Here is a 17,508-nt window from a genome sequence, read left to right as displayed (position 1 = left end):
GGGGTGAAATGAAAGAGGTCTCAGAATCACAGAAGATATATAAAGCATGCTATCTTTGAGGACATCTTATTAATTTACACTAACGCTCAAAATGGCGCAGTAGCATCTCTGCTGAAATCCGCTGGACTGAAACGTCATCTGTTTCAAAAAGCAATCCCAACATGGGTGTGTTCCTCCTTCAAGAAAATACAGATCGCAGGGAGTGTGGGAGTCCCTTTTGGGAGAGGATTTTGTGAGCCGGTGCTGGCGGGGCTGTCATGGTAGACTGGGCCCTGAAGCCATTTCTCAAATAAGCAGGCGGAGGAGAGGACACCCGCTGATCCACCCCGACAGCTCAGTCAGAGGCCTCTTCTGATTAAATTGAGCCTCTAAATTAGATGGCCAGCTCCCTTTGTCTTGGACATGGACCTCTTGTGAATGCGCGTGTGGTGTTGCAGAGGGACACCCTGCCTCCTCCAGCATATGGTGATACGTCAGACAGAATCAGATCCCCGGCAACGTGTTTTCTTTCTCTCTTTCCAATGGAATGAAGATAAAGCCAATAGCCAATGGACATCAGCACATGGCCTCTCAGTCTCCAGTCTTTCACCTTAAAAATGAGGATGTGCCATTTTTTTAAATGATAAAATGTTTAAGTGCGGATTTTTTTGTTGTAATCTGGTTTCCCATATGTTGTTGCACAAGATTGAATTACTTAGCAACAGAGGAGTAAAGCAAAGAAGTATTCTTTGGTTCTGAAATCCCTGCATGTTTAACTGGATATAGGTGAATGTCTCAACTCTACCAGCCCCCCAGATCTTATTTACTGTCCATATTTCCAGAGAAGGCAGAAAGAGAGGGGGGAGGGAAAGGGAAAGAAAGACAGAGAGAGAGCAAGAGAGAGAGAGAGAGAGAGAGAGAGCGAGAGAGAGCGAGAGAGAGAGAAAGAGAGAGAGCACTGTGATAAAATGGATTTCCCTTTTGTGTTGCCATGGTGACAGTGATGGTGGATGACTGATTTCCTGTACAACAGCATAGCTGGAAGGAAAAAGGAGGGGAGGGGGTAGAGAGAGAGAGAGAGAGAGAGAGAGAGAGAGAGGGAGAGAGCGAGAGTGTGTGTTTATGTCAGGGACTGGAGAAAAATACCATTTTTTCTTTGGTTCCGTATGACTGACTCTGTATCTTTTATTCATTTACATTGCTCTTTTCCAAAGGTACCACTTGTGTGTACGTCTGTGTAGCCCTTATTGAATTAGATAGATGATATTACAGAGAAAACTGCCACTACAACAGCAAAGAATACAAGGTTCCCTATCTGCACAAGGGTCATGTTGTAATCTAGTAGAAACGAGGCAGGTTGTGTGTGGATGGCTTAGATTTGCCAGAGAGGCGGAGGCGGCAGTAAAGCTCCGTGTTTCCCTCACATGACTGGTGTGGACTGGGAGGAGCAGAACGATCTGTACCCATTTCCCTGCGTGAAGACGCTGAAGCCATTACAAGTGTCTCTTTGGTGAAGTGTCTGTTTTAGACATCATCAGAGGAGGGAGGAGTGTGTTTGTGCATGACTCTGTGTGTGTGTGTGTGTGTGTGTGTGTCTTTTAATAGGCCCTCTCTTATAGGAGGAGTGCAAACGCTGGTTAACTTCAATTACGATTGTTTTACTCAGATAATAAAATCAACTGTTTGAACTGTTGAACTGGAGAACAGCTTAGGAACATATTTTGAAAGTGCATTTATGGACTTCCTTAAATTCCTGCTAATGAAACCAGTTAGCATGTGTAAACTAACTCTAGATATAACTGTAATGCGTGTACTTTTACACAATTATGTTTATCTTTAATGTATCTCTCTAACGAACAGTGGACATTTAATGCTAGTTTAGTTATTGAAACTGAGCTTAATTATGGTAATTATACAATTATTATATTATTCAGACTTCTTATAGTAGCCTCAGATGCTTGACAACAATGCTTGAGCACCTCTTCAGGTTGTGACAGCGGACACTCGCTGGGTGGAATGTGACAGGTATGTCACACCTCTGTGCCACTCTGAACTGGGAATGTGAGAAGAGCCGGAAAGGGAAGTGGCAGAGATGCTGGGAATGCACTGGGCAAGCAGTATCTGGCCACGAGACAGCGCTCCGTACCACTGAGCTGACATCACCCCACACAGACTCCCATTCAATAGGCCTCTCCACTCTCAGCACTGTTCTAGAACACTGACGTGGAACTGCCGGACGCAGATCAAACACTGACACCTAGGGGTCAGCCTCTGTAATGTCTAAACATCCTTATTTACCTTGCATAGTTGCTATTTGCACAGGTGCAAAGGGAATCAGTTATGCATAATGAGACAGGTTCTGATCTCACTGCTAAAGACAATGGTTCCCGTTTCCAATTACTGTGATACCGTGGACTTTTTGTGAGGCACACGGTTGGGGCAAAATGGTATCTAAAGTTGGATCTGTGAAGCATATATTTTTCTGGCCTTTTCACGTTATGGTGAATAATAACATTATATCAGAAAAACATGGCCTGTTATATCGCAATGAAAACAGCAGAAACAATTATAATCATAAAAGGAAGAGGTTGTTGTTGCTACGCAGAGGAAGGTTAGAGGTCACAATTGCGCTCATCCTCCCACACACAGGATGTCTGTGGTTCATTGTACTAAGCCTGAAGTGGCTCCTTGTTAATCATCCCATACTTTCTATATTCACAAACACACTCAGCTGCGTCACACCTCAAACCCCCTCTTTTTCTCCCTCTGCGGATATCAGATGCACACTTTGAGCTTTGGTGTTAGATTGCTGTTGCACACAAATGCAATGACTTTCAACGGTTGGACACAATCACACCACGGGCAAGGACATTTTATGAAACACTCAACTATTTAGAACTAGTATTAAAAGAGAAGGGGACATTGCTCACAGGAAATGTATAAACGGGAATTTAGCTATATAAGCTATAAGTTAATAAGTCAATCTTACTGCAGCCAGTCCTGGACATAAGAGGACAGGACACACAGCTAAATTCCTGTAGCTGTACTGGTGATGTGGCAGGAGCGGCTGCAGTGTCTCTCCCAGAGCAGCTCATGGTAGCTCCGCGCCTCCAGATTGGTGCGTCATGCAGAACTATGAGGAATGGGCTGGCCGTTCCACGCAAACCCCTCGGTGACTCAGCCCACAGGCTCGAAGTGCTCGCTGTGTGATGTGGTGGTTAAAGCTTTTGTGGGCTGTTTACAAGAAGCAATAAAGACCGAGGAATTGAAAACACATTCCTGGAAATTGATTTCTTATTTATTTAATTTTTTTTATTGGCAGAGTAAGAAGTTGGCATACCAAGTTGAGATCACATGACAGATTGCGCTGGCTCAAAATAAAAGCCTCGCTAGAGACAGTGTCCCGCATGTTACATTCATTTCCAGCAGAGGGCATAGTTTCCTTTTTTGGCCACAACTACACATCTCCTATGTTGTCACCAGGTGTCAGTGTCGTTCTATGATGATGTTTACATTTATGTTTACTCCTTTAGCAGACGCTCATATCAAGAGCTACTTGCAAAAACATTACATTCAATAGGGCATGTAGCTGTTTAGGTACTGAATTGCACCATTCTTTGAATCATTGCCCCAATAAGCGCTGTCAAGGTGTACAACCGTATACTAATGTCTCCATTTTCAACAACTAATCTTGAATCAGTGCAACTTTCTATTGCCTCAAAGTTCTAATCACCAGACTTTTCTGCAGCAAGGGCTTTTACTCCCAACAGGCTTTTACCTGTAATGCTTAAACTTGCACAAAAGCCTTCAACACAGTGCTAGGAGGGAGAGGGGCCAGAATCTGGGGACGCCAAGATGCAGTCTGAATAGGTGGTTTTCAGGCAGTGGCAGACTGTCCCGACTAATGAGGGGAGATCATTCTGCCATTTTAGGGACAGAGTACAGACAGGATGTTACTGAGATAAGAAAACTGTCAAGAAGGGAGGACCAGGCAGCCGGAGGTAGAGGAACGGAGCAATCTGGAAGGAGGATGATGCAATGTATGTGTGAGGGTTCAGTTCGAGTCAGGTTTTTGAACTTTATTCAAGTGCTAACAGGTAGCCAGAACAGGCAAATGTAGAGATGCCTGACTTGACAGTAATTTGGTTGGTTGCAGATCAACCAGACTGCTGCATTCTGGAGTGGCCTGATGGCATTTGCAGGGAGGCCAGTAAGAAGACAATTGCTGTAGTCCAGTCTAGCGAACATGAAAACCTGGACTAAGAGTTGCACTGACCTGGGGGTAAGAAACTGACAGATTCTACAAATGTTATGTAGCCAGCATCTGCAGTTCCATGTTTCTGATGCTATACTGTTTTTGAAGGTCGGGTTATTATCCAGCACCACACCCTGGTTCTTGGCAGCCTGAGGTGCTGATGTAATCGTGCTGTCAAGAGAAAAGGAAAGGTCCTTCAGTGGTGAGGACTTAGCTGATAAGTAAAGTAGCTTGGTTTTGGAGTGAATGAGCTTGCGATGTTTGTTAATCATTCAATTTGATACATATAGAGACATGCCATAATGCCTGAGGCACTGCAATTATAAGTGTGTGAAAAAGAAAAGGCTGTGTGTTGTCTATATGGGAATATTAGAAGCCATGGATGGAAATGACTGGTTGCAGAAATTTGGAATAAAGGGAAAAGAGCAGGGGACCAAGAACAGACCCCTTAGAGACTCCTGTGGACAGGCTGTGAGCCTTTCCACATCCTGCAAACATCCTGTCTTTTGCTATAGAATTTTTCCAGGGTTGACTGTTCATGTTTGTTCATAGTTTAAGGCGCATAATTAAAATCATGTAATTAATCATGCATTTTAAGTTAAAACATGGCCAGAACACAAAAGAATGCTATTTTATTGACAATGTTTATATACAAAATAAGTCACTCCACCACTTCACTTAGGCAAATGAATGTACCTTTTTATTGTCTATTGCTCAAAACATAGGTACCTGAAAGGCACACACTGGACTTCATTTTTACAAAAGTATTTCACTACAGGGTGCTCACAAAATTAGACTTTCACCATTCCTGCAGACTGACAGGAGATCCTTTCACAGAAAGGATTACTGGTACTTTGTGCAGGTATACAGATGCTCACTTATTAAAGTATGACAATGTAAATAGGTCACCAAAGGAAAGAAACAAATAATATGCAATGGAAAAATGGAGACTGTAGTCATTTATGGCAATGCAGCAACTGGTATAACATTATAAGAACATACAAATAACCCAAGACTGGCAAAGACCTGCTCACATCAAAGTGTGAACAACTTGACCTTTTTCCATACCCCTGTAACGGTGGAAATAATTTTGAAAACACACTGAAGCAAAAGGCCTTTCTGATTAGAATATATACAGTACCTCATTCATCTCTTCCTAGTTCTGTGCTCATTGACCAAGAGGCCCAGTTCCCTGGAAGATATTTCTCAAAATGGCGGCTGTCTCTATCATCGCCACCGTATCGGACTGCTTTCCCGCCTTTCTCCTCTCCTCCTAGGACAGCCTCCGTGGATCCCCAGGTTTACAGATCTACTTCATTCCCACTGCTCTTCACTAGCTACAACACTGAAACTTGACTGAAACCCGAATTTTTTTTTGTTCTCCGTTCAATTCCAGTATTATAGAGACATGATTCAGATTCATAGACAGGATTGGATTGCAAGATTATACGTGAGAAACTGGCATCACTATTGCCTGTAATGAACTGGGTTTACAAGCACAGAAACTGAGCGTGGAACCTATTACCAAAACTGATTTCATTTTAATCTCCCCATGATGATAATCCCCTCCTAATGCCTGAAGTCTGAAAAAATAATTGCAAGTCATAATGTCGTTTTATGGGTACTTGGTAACAGGAGTGACGTTCACTTTTAAGCCGTAGGTGGCATGTTGCAGAGGCTTGATGCAAGTCCGTACTCCCCCTGAATCTCAAATTTTGGTGTGTGTGTGTGGGGAGGGGTGTCACTGTGCTCATTTCATTGAGGTTGTACAGTGAACATGTACACTGAAAACAGGTGAAACCTCTTCCTCTGCTAAAAAGTACTGTAGCCATTCTCAGATGGGTGTGTTCTAGATATCAACAGCAGTACCATGTATCAATGAGTACTCTAGGGTGCTAGCCCTGGTGATTTGAATCAAAAGAAATCACAAATCAATGAATCAATCACGAATCAATTGGTTGAAGGGATGTATGCCAGAGGAGAAAGTACTGAAAACACCCAGACCGGAGTCATAAGTGAATCTGACATCACAAGTCTTAATACTGTCACCTACATCATTCATAATACTGACAAACATGAACTGCACACAAAAGAATATATTTCCATCATATATAACTGATTTCTTTTCTAAAATGTTCCATATAAAAATACAACTGTTCAAAGTTATATTAATTAAAAAGAAGAGAAAATCTGTAGAAATAAGTTCCAAGTTCCAGTTGTAATAATAATAATAACAACAACAAAAAACTCAAAAGTTTTATGAACTGTAGAGAGCAACTAACAGTCAGAGTAAGCAGACTGAACCATTTATAAGCATTGCATCAGTCTTATAGGGGTTGTTATATTTTGATCATAGATTCCAGGCTCCGTCATTAGCAACCGACAAAATATGGAGATGCGTGTGCAAACACATACCGCCTAGGGACCAAGAGAGACTTGGGAAAACCCACTGGAGAGATATGTTGTAGAGGGTTAGAAACACCAATCATTCTGTTGGGTCACATTTTGTTGACATAAAAGAGCAATAGATCTAGATCCTTTGCGTGACCCTTCTAGCATCAAGAAAGCGATGACCTCATTTTAAGTTCAATCTCTTAGCTCCTTGGTTTCTGGAATTGCTTTTGTCGGGCATACAAAGTGAAACAGTGAATGTATAAAATTAAATATGGTTACCACTACTACTAACAAAAAAATGAAAGCATAGAACAGCTTATAATATGAACAATTTCCACATCCCTTGGTGAGATTTACACTGTCTGCCCTGTGATTGTCGAGGCAAATTTTAAGATTTTTGGACCTGCATAGAGCTGGAAAGGCACAGAGGGCTTTATGGCAGTTTTCTGCAGGAGACTGTTCTGTGTAGAAAACAGTGGCACGACGCACATGGCGAAAAGTACAGGGTCAGACATGGAGATTACATGGAGAGAGGGAAGACACAAGGGGTGAGAGAATATCAGTTCTTTCCAGCGCTCCTCATCAGATTTCAAACAAGAAAGCTCTTCTCCATGGCCTGTCAGCGCAGGCCGCAGGACGCCGTGGCATTGCAGTTGAGACCGGCATGAACTGCGGCATTCCATGGGTTTCATGAGTTCCCTCTTGCATAAACTGTACCGTCTCTGAGGTTACGTAACGAGCGCTGAACATGCCTGCAAGTCACTGGCACTCTCGTATCCATGCCGAGATGATCGCTCGCGTAGCTCCAGCGAGGCCTATCTTTGGTTCGGAGCTGACGCAATGCCCTCGCAAAAGGGAAGGCTCCTCCGTTCTCTGAGGTCGCCTGGGATCGGGGGGACCTTCAATGGCTTCATGTCTCAGCTGAGGAGTGTGTCTGTCGTTACTGTAAGCGGATAAAATGTAAGAATGGACTACTTCGCCGGGGATAAAGGCAACCTATAGAAACAAACATGCAGGCTTGCAGCTGAATTGCACAGCAGAGGAGGGGGCTCTCAGCTTGCAGCACGATCACAACCTCAGTACCCAAACAGGAGGTCAAGGTTGCCATGGCTTCCTCAGAGACTCCGCAGGATGAGAGCCGGGCCCTATCAGGATGTGACGGTGTCCTCAGCTCTCTGGCATCACCACCATGCCGCAAACCTCAATATGAAAAGACACTCCCTCAGAAGTGCCAGGGTTTGCATACAGTCCTGTGAGAGAGAGGCGTATACTTTTCCTTGGGAATTCAGTCAAATGTTTCAATAAAAAAAAAAGAATATTAATGAAATCAGATTCTGCATCCATCCCTTATTTCCCTTTTAAATTCCACTTCCACATGGCAACGGAGTCAGACACAAGACAGCGCCCATGTGGAACAAGTCAAATTGCAAGAGGTGTGGGTGGATGTTTTCAGTACATCTGCGTAATTCATCTGTGCGATCCATTCATTTTTAAAATCCCGTCTGGAGAAAATCCTCAATGTTTTTTTTTCCCCTCTTCTATTTGCTACAAATCTGTCTCGGACTCAAGGCTGACACACACAATAAGGGATAACCACGTCCTATTTCGAGTGCCACTAGTTTCTCTACGCATGCTGTCAGCTGGTCTTCCCAGCATGCCACTGGAAGGCATCCCAGAGCCCAGCTCTCTCTGGCCTCTCCCCCATCCCTCAACGCAATAAACACCGAGGCCTGTCCGTGTGTGTCCGATCCCGCCGCCGCTGTCACACCACGAACTCCGGGACCTCGTCGCTGGTGAGGTCCAGGGAGAAGTACTTGCTGGTCCTCTTGATTGGGAAGGCGGAGTTGTCGCGGATGCCGGCGCACTGGTCGGCGAGGCCGTGGCAGCCGGCGTCGCTCAGCTCGCGGCCGCAGCCGAACGTGTAGCTCTGCGCCGTGTCCTGGCACAGCTCCGCCCACTGCAGGCAGCCCTTGTGGTACAGCCGCACGTCGTCCAGGGACTGGCTGTGGCGGTCCGTGGAGGTCTGCGGCTTCCTGCACACCGTCGGCTGACAAGGCAACAATTCGGGACAACCAATTAGCAAGGAGAATACTCCCACTAAGCATTTCACACCACAGTATCAGAAATTAACGGATACTTATCAGGACAAAACAGAGGAAATGACAGAGCTGGAAACTGGATATTTGTCAGTAAAGAGGTCTGACACACTAGTGACGTCCTGTGTAAAGCTCACCTGAGGGAGGGACTCGATACTTTGGCCATGCATCTTGACCACGGTTTCCGAGGAGCTGGAAGTCGAAGAGCTAATGTCCTTCACAATCAGCCCTACAGCAGAGAGAGGATCACTGTTAGAGATTAATGTCAACCAATCAGCACCTAGTTATCCAAACCAGTCAGTACCCTGATATGACCCCCAGGCAAGATTATCAGGGAAAACCTATGCTGCCCCACCTTCCTAAGCAGTCTGAGTATTGCTCAGAGATGGACGCCTCTTCACTGCAGAACGAGGCTGACCCTCACCTGAGTAGCCGTTGGTCTGCCCGGACGTCAGCATGTCCTCGGTGATGTGAATGCACAGGTCTTGGCTGAGCTCCAGCGCAAGCTCATGCAGCTCCTCGTAATCCTTAGGGTCATCGACCAGCATCTCTATCTCTGTGGGAGGAGCGCACAGGACATTAACAGCCATCAGAAAAATACGCGAAAAGATGCAGTTAGGTTCACTAGGATGCTATTTCATGGTGTATGTGAGGAGACATTGTTTTTTATAGCGTATTTTCTGTTATCATCAGCCGATTTCCAGAAGAACCCACTGCCTCCAAGAGAGCATGTGCAGTGGGTAGGGCTTGAATAGTGTTGTGCTCACACTCACTGGTCTGGGAGTGTTAACCTGGTCTCACACTGTTGCTCATTCAACTTGAATGGATACTTATGTTCCATTGTGCTGGAAGTCGCTCTGGATAAAAGCATCTGCTAAATGAATGTAATGTAATGTAATGCAATAGAAAGTAGTGTAATGTAATATACAGTTAATGTTCAGAAAGGCACATAGGAGAGGCGTGTCATGGGCTGGCTGAGCGAGAGTCGGGTGTGTCCACGCAACAGTGCCGCTCACCATCGTCATCCAGGACGCGCTCCTTGCCCCCGCTCTCGACCCCGGAGGTGTGCGAGCTGCCGTGGCTGGTGGTGGAGCTGCTGCAGGTGCGCAGGGGCCGGTGGGGGGCCTGGCCCGTGGTGCGGAAGCTGTCCGCCTCAATGCCGGATGTCTGCGAGCTGCCGTGGCTGGCCGTGGAGTGGCGCGACAGCCGCTTATGGCGGGACACGCTCCCCACGCTGCTGCCGCTCGCCCGGGACCGCTTATCCAGGTGGTCCATGTCCAGCTCCAGGGCGTCGCTGATGTAGGACTCGCGGTACTGCTTCTTCTCTGTGGGGGAAAGGGTCGCACACAAGGGTGAGACGCTGTTATCGCTAGCCATAACTTTCTCTGCCACTGTCCCCCAATGGCAGAATGACCTTCCACACTTCATCTGTTCTGCCAAACCCCTCACTATTTTTAAGAAATATCTAATGACACAGCTTTTCCATACTCACTTGATCACCGGAAAAACTACCACCTAAAGGAATTCTATGTTCTCCTTAAAAATGTAATGGTTTAATGCACTTGAGTCTCTACCAGCTTTCCTGTATCTTGTCTGGCTGACTATTGAAACCTGGTCATGCAGCACTTCTAATACTGTGACTCCTTGTATGGCTTTCGCTTATGTTGTACTCTGCCTCACTTGTAAGCTGCTTTGGATAAAACTGTCTGCCAAATGAATGACTAAATGTAATGCAAATGTTACATGTGCACATTTCAACGCTGGCTGTTCAATTGCACGGACAGAAAAAGGCAGTCAGAAGTCCAGCATAGAGACAGACCAGAGGCACAGAGATGCGCAGAGTGGCGGGGGCGGATACCTTCGTTCTCCTCCAGCCGGCGGACCTGCTTGAGCAGGGGCTGCAGGTTCATGTAGAGGCGGTGGCTGTTGCTGAGCAGCTGCAGCAGATGCCGGGACCTCATGGGGCAGCCGGTGTAGTAGATGAGCTTCCGGGCCGAGGGGAGGCCATCCGGGAGGATCTCAAACTTCTTCCCCTGTGAGAGTGAAAGGAGGAGGAGGAGAAGGGGGGGGTCAAACAGTGTGAAAGAAGCAAGTCAAAATTAATGCAAGCCCACAGGAATGCATTTCTGAACTGGGTTTGCCTTTGTGTCAGCCATCTGTTAATACTGAACATGTTCATTTTCAAGGCTTGTGTAGAGTTTTCTGCATATGAATCATTATATATGAATTATATATAGATCTATATATTAGATACGGATTATGTTTAGGCCAGTGATGATGTACAGGGAACAAGCTATGTTATATTATTGGCACCACTGTTCACATTCTAGTGCTGTCTCTCTGTCTATACCTCTTACAGTGAGAATGCTGCAACATAATGTTTTCTGACATTATGAGAACAGAGCAAACAAGTTCCTTGTTTGATGACAGTGGATCACAGGAGAGAACAAATAAAACGCAAGGCAAACATCTTATAGTTTTCATACTTTCTGAGAAGAACAAAAACAAAGTCACACTTGGGGTTGAAATAAGAATTTAAGGGTATCTTAAGTTCTGGTTCTGTTACAGGAACTAAATAGTGACATAACATTGGGAGAGAAAACTTGTAAAGTTCAAAGGCACAATAGCAGGTTTAGCCAGCACTGGCATTTTAAAGTTCAATAAAACATTCTGCAAGGATATGCAGTTTGAAATAAATAAATAAAATAAAAAAATACCTTGCATAAATGCACTCGGTTGCACATTTTGCCCGCAGAATCTAATTTTCATTTTATTTGCGCTTTCTCCAGACACAGCGATGTTGTCAGGATTTTGGAGGTCGACCAAATCAAGTCAAACCTTAACCCTTACAGTCCTGTTCCACCACCCGTCAGTAAAATTACAAAATCTTCTTAGCAATCTTACCGTGTTTTTAGCCTGGAAGACATACACAGTATGCCTCCTAATTTTTAATCTTCTTTAATCTTAGAAAAATTCTGATCTGTATTGTAACAGACCACAAGTCAGACTAAATGCCCACCCAGAGCCCGTTTAGTTAACAGAGTCATTTGACACTCTTACCCACAGCGATTTGCAAAGTATAGGCGCACAAGTACATAAAATAAAGTGACAACAACATACAACTGAATAACAGTGCACATAGAAAACGTCAGACTACATCTGAACATGTGTCAATCCATCACACAGTGCTATAATACCCAATGCTATCCTGAATACAGAGCATTTATTGCTACTCTGCACTGCTGTCTACTAGCACCTGTTTTCTAGAGGAGCACACATGCATCAATGCAAAATAGATAATACATCTCATTAAAATGTAAAACCTCAGCTACTAAATCCAGTTAATGCTAAGTGGAAGTGCGGTAATGCTGAAACCTGGCAGTGGTGGATTTTTAACGCTGCAAGTGCTGAACTCCCAGGGAAAGAGGCAGGAGAGAAAGAACAAGAGCTATCAATGAGTCCGATTCAGGATAAAGTCCTATCTTTGCTGACACACTTATCCAGGGCAACCTACAAATCTTACATATTTACACATATCCATTTATAGAGCGGGGGGTGAAATGCAAAGCAGGTTGAGTGTCTTCCTGCAGCAGCAATGCCCTATGATTTGACTGTTACACCACATTGCTGCCTGAGGGAAAACGGGCCCACTGGATTTGCCCAGCTTATGACCACACAAAGACCACGCAGAGGAACTCAGCCATGTCTAATTACTGTTCTACAGACTACTGTCCTCTCCAAAAATACATCCTTACCCGAAATGTACTGGGTCTTTGCTGTAACATGTATTACTCATTGGGAAGCATCGTTTCTTCCGGAATGTCTTCCACCCTGTTTTTTCCCCACCTTGCAGAGGGCAGGGGGACCTGGATGTGCTTCAGTGCCAACACCCACACACCACAATAAAGCCATAATCAGCCTCAGCGTCCTGCCCACCCACATAGCGTGTCCAGCCACGGGATGCCGGTCTCATAAGGACGAGGCCGCGCTCGCGGAGAGACCACACCCAGTGCCCTGACCGCGGCTGAACCTTAGTCATCCTTCCTGAAAGCGGGCCCGCGCCGCTGCTAGACAGCTGGACCCGCTGGAAGAGTTTACCTCAGCCTGCCTCGCTAACGAGCTCCCGCTCACGCCCAATCACAACATCTGCTGTTTACCGGCCTCCTCAGTCCCCCCTGCCCCCTCTGAGCTCCGTCAGAGGCTCCTCACATCCACATGGGTGGAGGTGCTCCGCTTTAGGGAATGGGTGGGACAGCCCCCAGAGGCCCTACTCACCCAATAAACCCGCAACCAGCGCTTTCCCTCCGCCATTATAAATAGCATGAATTAACCACTCGGAGACCATGGGGCACACAAACAAGCGCTGCAGAGTAAAAAGCCTGCATTTAGACTGCCAATTCAGTGACAGCACATTACGAAACAACTCAGCTGCTCCCATTCCCAAAGGATCGTATGTAGTGCTCTACATAATTTGGCCAGATATAAATTTGACTGTTGTCTTTTTGCCAGCCTGATAAAATCTGGAATCCAGCAAATTAGAGAAATTCCACTGTTGTGTATCTCTCCAGTAACCCTTTTCTTCACCAAATTCAACGTACAGTATTTTGCTTAAGGACAAGATGTGTGAATGTCTTGTGTGAATGACTGTGACCCAGTGAAAGGAATCCCTCTTTTCTGCTCAAGAAAAGCACAGAGAGTGCTTCCATTTATGACAGTGGATAGCTGCAGGGTAGTAATGGTCAACAAAGAGGGGCGCATTTGTCCATTTCTCCACAGAAAAACAGAATGAGAGAGGCATTTGGTGATTATTGTCAGCAAGGAGCCACTCCCTGCGCTGGCTGCAGTTCCTTCTCTGTGGAGAGCTCCTGGCAGTGGAGGGGCTGCTTCCTTCAGCCCTGATTAATTGCAGAGAACGACCGGCGAGAGGGGCCAGCGGAGAAGAACGTCAAAATTTCCATAACTCTGCACAAAAGGGACTTTCACAAACACTCGGAGAGCGTTCGGTTGCTTCAGAAACGGCACATTAAATGACTGGAAAACAGCGCTGCTCCCTTTAAAACATCCAATACCCTCCAGTCTCGTATTGTGAGGATCAGGACCGGAGAACGGAGAAAATTATGGGAGGATCCAACTCACCACAAACACCAGTTTGCCTACGTTGGTCCAGGGAAAATCATACAGGAGTTGTCTCACTGCTCCCACATTCTGAAAAACAAATTTTACAGTTTAACTCCCCAGTGCAACCACAAAGACAATGATGGCCACCCATAATGTGACGCATTCCCTCAAATTCACACATAAAATGCATATTATCACCTCTGCAGAATTTTTACTTGTTAATGCAGATCAATACGAGCCCACGTTCTAGCACCCCCTACCTGAAATATCTGGATTCCACGCAGGGTCAGTCCCAGAGTCAGAGAGGCCTCCACTTCCTTTTTATCCTGTAGAAGAAAGAGAGTTAGCATCACAAGCTACAAAGCCCTGCAACAGATGAAGCAGGCAGACCCAGACAGCCCACCCGGCAGGAGATGAATTATCTCTTGCAGAATCCGGGGCGGCTAAATTAGTCTTCCTCAAACACTGACACTGTCGAGCCTTAAATGAAGCGTGAACCTACATTGCTGGCTTTTGTCAGCTTGCTTTAATTAACTCCACCACCTGCCAGGAGGAGGCGCCCAGATCATGTAAAAACCAGAGCTTTTTTTCCTCAAAAATAATTTGTGTCCAGAATATTTATGAGCCTGGATACTCGGTGGACCTATTTTCAAGGTGAAGAGCCTGCTTGGAAGATGATATCTGGGTCTACCCAAAAAAATATCCATGTATGCTGTTCCCCATGGGTGGCCTCATGTCTGTTAGTTTTTGGGTAGACTCTGTTCTCCACCCCTCACCTTGTAGAGCCTGTAATAGTGCACGGTGACATCATCCAGCTGCGCAGACTCCTTGATGTACTTGAGATGGGCCTCAGAGGCTGTGAGGGCGAACTGGTCCTTGTGCATATTTGGGATGTGCCTCAGGATGTACTCTCTCCCTCTCTTGGCAATGACCTGTGAGATACATTCAGGCCAAGGACTCAGAGCTCTGACAATCTACTCACATGCACACATATGCACACACAAAACACACAGGCACACACACACACACGGTCTGCTTTTCACACCTGCTGTGCTCAGGAAAACGTGTGAGAGGAGCTCACAAGACACCGCTCAGGCCAAGAGTGTTAACCGACTGAAGAATGTGCAATAATCTCATAGCAGTTGAGTGAGCACTGGAGTGGAAGTGCAGCCTTCTCTGCAATTTTGTTAGAAATACAGGTCACCAAGCAGAAAGCAGCAGGAAGGCCATTTAAAGTCCCTGGGAGAGAATTTGGCCCGGTTGCTCCTGTTTTTTTCAAGAGCGCATTGTTCTATGTCAGACTGAAGTGAGGATGTTGGTGGGATTAATTAAGCACCCTGCTGAAGGGGACAGATGTTTCGCTGACTGAACTCCGTCGTGTGAGGCTGGTCTGGAGGAGGAAGGTGATTGCTGAATAACACTGAGCAAGCATGGAAAAGTCCCCTGTGACGCACAGGGATGTACCGTGATTCCTGATTGCTCAACCATTTCCTGGCTTGCGCTTCAAAGAGTGACGGGAGCTAAACGCAGGAAAAGGGAGCAATCAGATGGGTGGGGCCAGAGGGGGGGGGGGGGGGGGGTCACCAGGCCACGAGAGCTGAGAGAAACTGCAACCCCTGCATGAGTGGTTCTCGAAAGGAAACGCGCGTGCCACTTCCAGAGACTAAAATAATCACAAGTGTCCCAGTTCCCACAGTCCCCGCCTGCCCTAATGAGAGACCGTCTCCAGGTGCTCCGCTGGAGTGATTAATGAGAGGAGATCTGAGAGGTTGCAGTCCTACATTCACGCCCAGGGAAAGTCCAGGCTTGCAAGCGCAGGGGGTCTCTTGAACAGGGACTTTTTAAATGTGGGGAATTCTGATTTAATTATACAAAATGGTCTTAATCTACAGCACCTAGGCCTGAGGGGGATCATAACTCCTTTCGGAGACTCAAATGTGATTGATTCCTTAATACAGTCGGCACTTCTTCCCTCAACTTCATCAAGGCGCAGACACGAGAAACCAGGAAAATCTGAAGCTAAATCAATGGCTTAATGCATTCCATCTCATACTGCTGAATGCAGCAGTGCATAATACAAACTAAGAATTGACAATCCAAAAATTTATAGCATTCAGAGATGCCGGTGACATGAGGCTCAGCAATGCGTTTGAGGTGAACATCAAGCCACGAATGGACCTATCAGCTTCCTGCACCATCATGCAGCTGGGAAGCAGCAGCACTCACCCAGGGTGGGAAGTAGGCCTCTGGTTCAAAGTACTTCCCGAAGTGCTTATTCCGCTTGAAGTTTCCCAGGTCTGCCTGCAGAGCGAAGGCTGCCAAAAGGAAGTAGGCCTCTTCCCTCTGGACACACTGGGACAGCAGTACCTGCTTCCTCAGGTGCCAGTAGTAATAGTACCTGGCCGACCGGTCACTGCAAGAAAAAACATCACCAAATGATTCGCCTTCTGCCAATATTCACAAGTGGACCTTTCAGGGTTGGAGCACATGTGTACGGGTTGGCTTTAACTGGGATTATCAACCAGTTGCAATTTTGCTTACCTTATTAACCTTCCATTCTCAACGTAATACTGAGCCCTGAAATGAATGATCATTGGGGGTCCAAACTGGTCAATGCCCTGTTGAAGAAAGAATAAAATTCTATGAGCCAGTCTTTGTACACATCTAAAAACAATTCTGCATAAATTTAGAAACAATTTCATATGGGCTACTTTTTGACTAGTATCTATTTATGAATGTAAAACGGGAATAGCTGGCTTTATGACTCACTTTGCTTGCCTCTCTCTTCCACTCTTTAGGGCAGTACTTAGAGAGCTTCTGGCTCAGCTCCATGTAAATGTGTTCATTATCTGGGGAGAGAAGCAGTGAAGGTTAACACCATGCATTGAGTCACTTCATGGGGAACGGAAGGCCCGGATCTTTACTGAATCAAAACCCAAAGAGAAATCCCAGGTGAGGCAAACTATTTTTAACACAGCCGCAAAGCCTCAATTTCAGACAGGCTACCTGTGGTTCTCATTTAACTGCTCGAGTCCCGGCGGTAGTATTTTTTTATGTTTTAATTTTCCCTTTGGCAAGGCAGGTTATGAGGTATAGCCATCAAAGCATTTCCTTGTTCAACAAACAGCTCTGTTTTTCAATAAAGCTCAGTGACTGGAAAACCATTGCAAACTCAAATCTCAGGGTGATTCAATAGTTTTTTTTCCTGACACATCTAATGTTTCACAATTTGAAATCCCCTTGGTACATGAACAAACACCTACAGAAAAAGCCCACAGGTTTTAATGGGTAGCTTGGTGGAGTCATGACCCTGCATCAATACTTTATAGGAGAAGAATCAGAACAGCACAGGCAAATCATTTAAACATCAGAAATCATCAGACGATAAATTACTGTAATGATTCTAAAACCTCAAATACTGATAAGCAAGAAAGCAAAGGGCAGGTACGGTGATATATCAGGCTGTAGAATAAAAGAGTGGTGAGTTTTAAAGACAGAAAGTCTTAAAGCAGAATGGGGGGTTAGAGTGTGCTGAGAGGACAGTGGATTGTAGACCGTGCTGAGCTTGGCCACTGTTTGTCTTGCAATTTCACGCCATTCAGATAAGAAGCTCAGGAATGTCCTTCCAGTCAGGCACAGCGAGTCCCGGTCAATATGTACATGATT

At 45.6% G+C, this 17,508-nt stretch overlaps 1 protein-coding gene across 1 annotated transcript in view; it reads right to left on the bottom strand.

The window, feature by feature from the left end:
• Window positions 1-6,531: 6,531 nt before the first annotated feature.
• frmd6 (FERM domain containing 6) overlaps window positions 6,532-17,508 on the bottom strand; it is a 30,263-nt gene continuing 19,286 nt past the window's right edge. The window contains exons 4-14 of the mRNA XM_036542742.1: window positions 16,612-16,691; window positions 16,384-16,460; window positions 16,069-16,255; window positions 14,619-14,774; window positions 14,103-14,168; window positions 13,861-13,929; window positions 10,583-10,757; window positions 9,741-10,049; window positions 9,149-9,280; window positions 8,862-8,953; window positions 6,532-8,675 (exon numbers count right to left, since the gene is read on the bottom strand). Coding sequence (XP_036398635.1) covers window positions 8,391-8,675; window positions 8,862-8,953; window positions 9,149-9,280; window positions 9,741-10,049; window positions 10,583-10,757; window positions 13,861-13,929; window positions 14,103-14,168; window positions 14,619-14,774; window positions 16,069-16,255; window positions 16,384-16,460; window positions 16,612-16,691 — 1,628 coding nt within the window. The 3' untranslated portion in view covers window positions 6,532-8,390. The remainder of the gene's footprint in view (window positions 8,676-8,861; window positions 8,954-9,148; window positions 9,281-9,740; window positions 10,050-10,582; window positions 10,758-13,860; window positions 13,930-14,102; window positions 14,169-14,618; window positions 14,775-16,068; window positions 16,256-16,383; window positions 16,461-16,611; window positions 16,692-17,508) is intronic.

Source organism: Megalops cyprinoides, chromosome 12 (genome assembly GCF_013368585.1).
Source record: "Megalops cyprinoides isolate fMegCyp1 chromosome 12, fMegCyp1.pri, whole genome shotgun sequence".
Classification (NCBI taxonomy): domain Eukaryota; kingdom Metazoa; phylum Chordata; class Actinopteri; order Elopiformes; family Megalopidae; genus Megalops; species Megalops cyprinoides.
Note: the sequence above shows the minus strand (reverse complement) of the source record. Positions and strands in the feature narration are given on the sequence as shown.